The 1,714-nt window shown below is 41.9% G+C and overlaps 1 protein-coding gene across 1 annotated transcript in view; it reads right to left on the bottom strand.

Moving 5' to 3' along the window:
• Positions 1-430: 430 nt before the first annotated feature.
• Positions 431-1,714, bottom strand: part of Prkci (protein kinase C iota) — a 57,785-nt gene continuing 56,501 nt past the window's right edge. The window contains exon 18 of the mRNA XM_005371677.2: positions 431-1,012. Coding sequence (XP_005371734.1) covers positions 925-1,012 — 88 coding nt within the window. The 3' untranslated portion in view covers positions 431-924. The remainder of the gene's footprint in view (positions 1,013-1,714) is intronic.

Below are 1,714 nucleotides of genomic sequence, written 5' to 3'. Positions count from 1 at the left end.
TTTGGGAAGAAGTGAGTACTTCCTCATTATTTAAAACAAATCTCAAAAGCAAGTGTAGGATTCATTCCCAGTAGAAAATAAAACATTACTATTATCCTTCTTTTTCCTTTGAATGTACTGAGCAACTGTCCATATGCTCTCTGGGTCCTTGAACCGCATATGCTGCTTCTCTCTGAGACGGCAAGCTCAGACGCTAACCCCTTATTCTAAAAAGAAAAAAAAATTAAATACAAAATAAGCGGCGGTAGTGGTGTACACCTTTAATCCCGGCACTAGGGAGGCAGAGGCAGGTGGATCTCTGTGAGTTCAAGGCCAGCCTGGTTTACAGAGGGAGTTCCATGACGGGCACCAAGGCTACAGAGAAACCCTGTCTCAAAAAACAAAAACGAAAAACAAACAAACAACCCACAAAATAAATCATTGAGCCAATTTTTCAAACATAGCTAATTTATAATCCAATTCTTACTAAAACAAGTCAATTGTGTATCAATTTGATAACCGTTCCTTTAAATATCAATAATTATCTGAACTAATGAGAAAATTTATAGGAGGATTCTTCAAGGAACTCTGAAGCTAGCTTATGAGATGTACTGTGAGCTACCCTCCACTACACAATTAGGCCTTCCAGTGACTTCCCACGATGACAACAACTGTGGAGACTGGTGATGTAATCCCACCCTGCATCCCAACACAGCAGAGGCTCTGCTTGAGAAGCTGTGGTACTTCCTTGCTGAGTACTCCGGAGAACAAGCGAAACTAAAGTCTGACATGACTGTTGGGAAGCGAGCTCTAAGAGTCCTATCATCTAGAAGAGGATGCTGGGAGATTCTGCAGGTGACAACACAAAACGCTAACGATGGCCAGGCTAACAGGCTGATCCATGCAGTAATGGCAGTAAGCAAATGAACAGCTGAAAAGCGAGGGTCAGACACATTCTTCTGCAGACATCAGAAGAGGGTTGATATACTCAAAACCTTCAAATTCAGACTGATCAATCTTCCTCACGATGTCACTGTTGAAAGAAAAGTAAATTTATTTTCATCATAATTAAGATTTTTTAGCCTTTAAACAGTGAAATACAACTAAAAAGAAAAAAACAGAGCTAAATGATCTTAATTGTGGAAAGAAAACAAGTTCTTAGATTAATCACAAAGTGAGTTCTAGAACAATTAGGAAGGAAAAAGCCCACGAGGAAAACTAATAGCCCCACAAGCAGCAGCCTGAGAGCCAAGAGGGCTCAGAATCAGGCTGAGGATTTTTAAAAACACAGAAATTATCACAATCCCAGGTATTTTAACTTTTACTCTGAACAGAACTCTTGATTACGGTAAATAGGCAGGTCTAATTTAATATCAGTTCAGCAATCACTTAGCCAGGCAGATGGTGAAGAGAGGGAAGAAGTTAGCCAAAGGAAACGGCAACAGAAACAAGTGCAGCGCGAGACCTGGAGCAGAGGGAGAGGCTGGCACTGCGTCACCCTGGACACCTAGCTTAGTGCACACTCCAGGACCTGTAAGCACAACACTGCAAAGCTCTAAGAGAAAGCAGTACTTGTGTCGACAGCAGGTGGCTTCCTCAGTCCCCCACCTCACTTTCTGAGCAGGCTCTCTCACTGGACCTGGAGCTCACTGATCTGGAAGGACGGTTAAACAGCTCCAGGTCCCCAGCATCTCTGTATCCTGAGTACTAGTATTTCTTTTTTTTTTTTTTTTTT

The sequence above is a fragment of the Microtus ochrogaster genome, unplaced genomic scaffold (genome assembly GCF_000317375.1).
Source record: "Microtus ochrogaster isolate Prairie Vole_2 unplaced genomic scaffold, MicOch1.0 UNK120, whole genome shotgun sequence".
Lineage (NCBI taxonomy): Eukaryota > Metazoa > Chordata > Mammalia > Rodentia > Cricetidae > Microtus > Microtus ochrogaster.
This window is presented reverse-complemented; position numbering and strand designations above follow the sequence as displayed.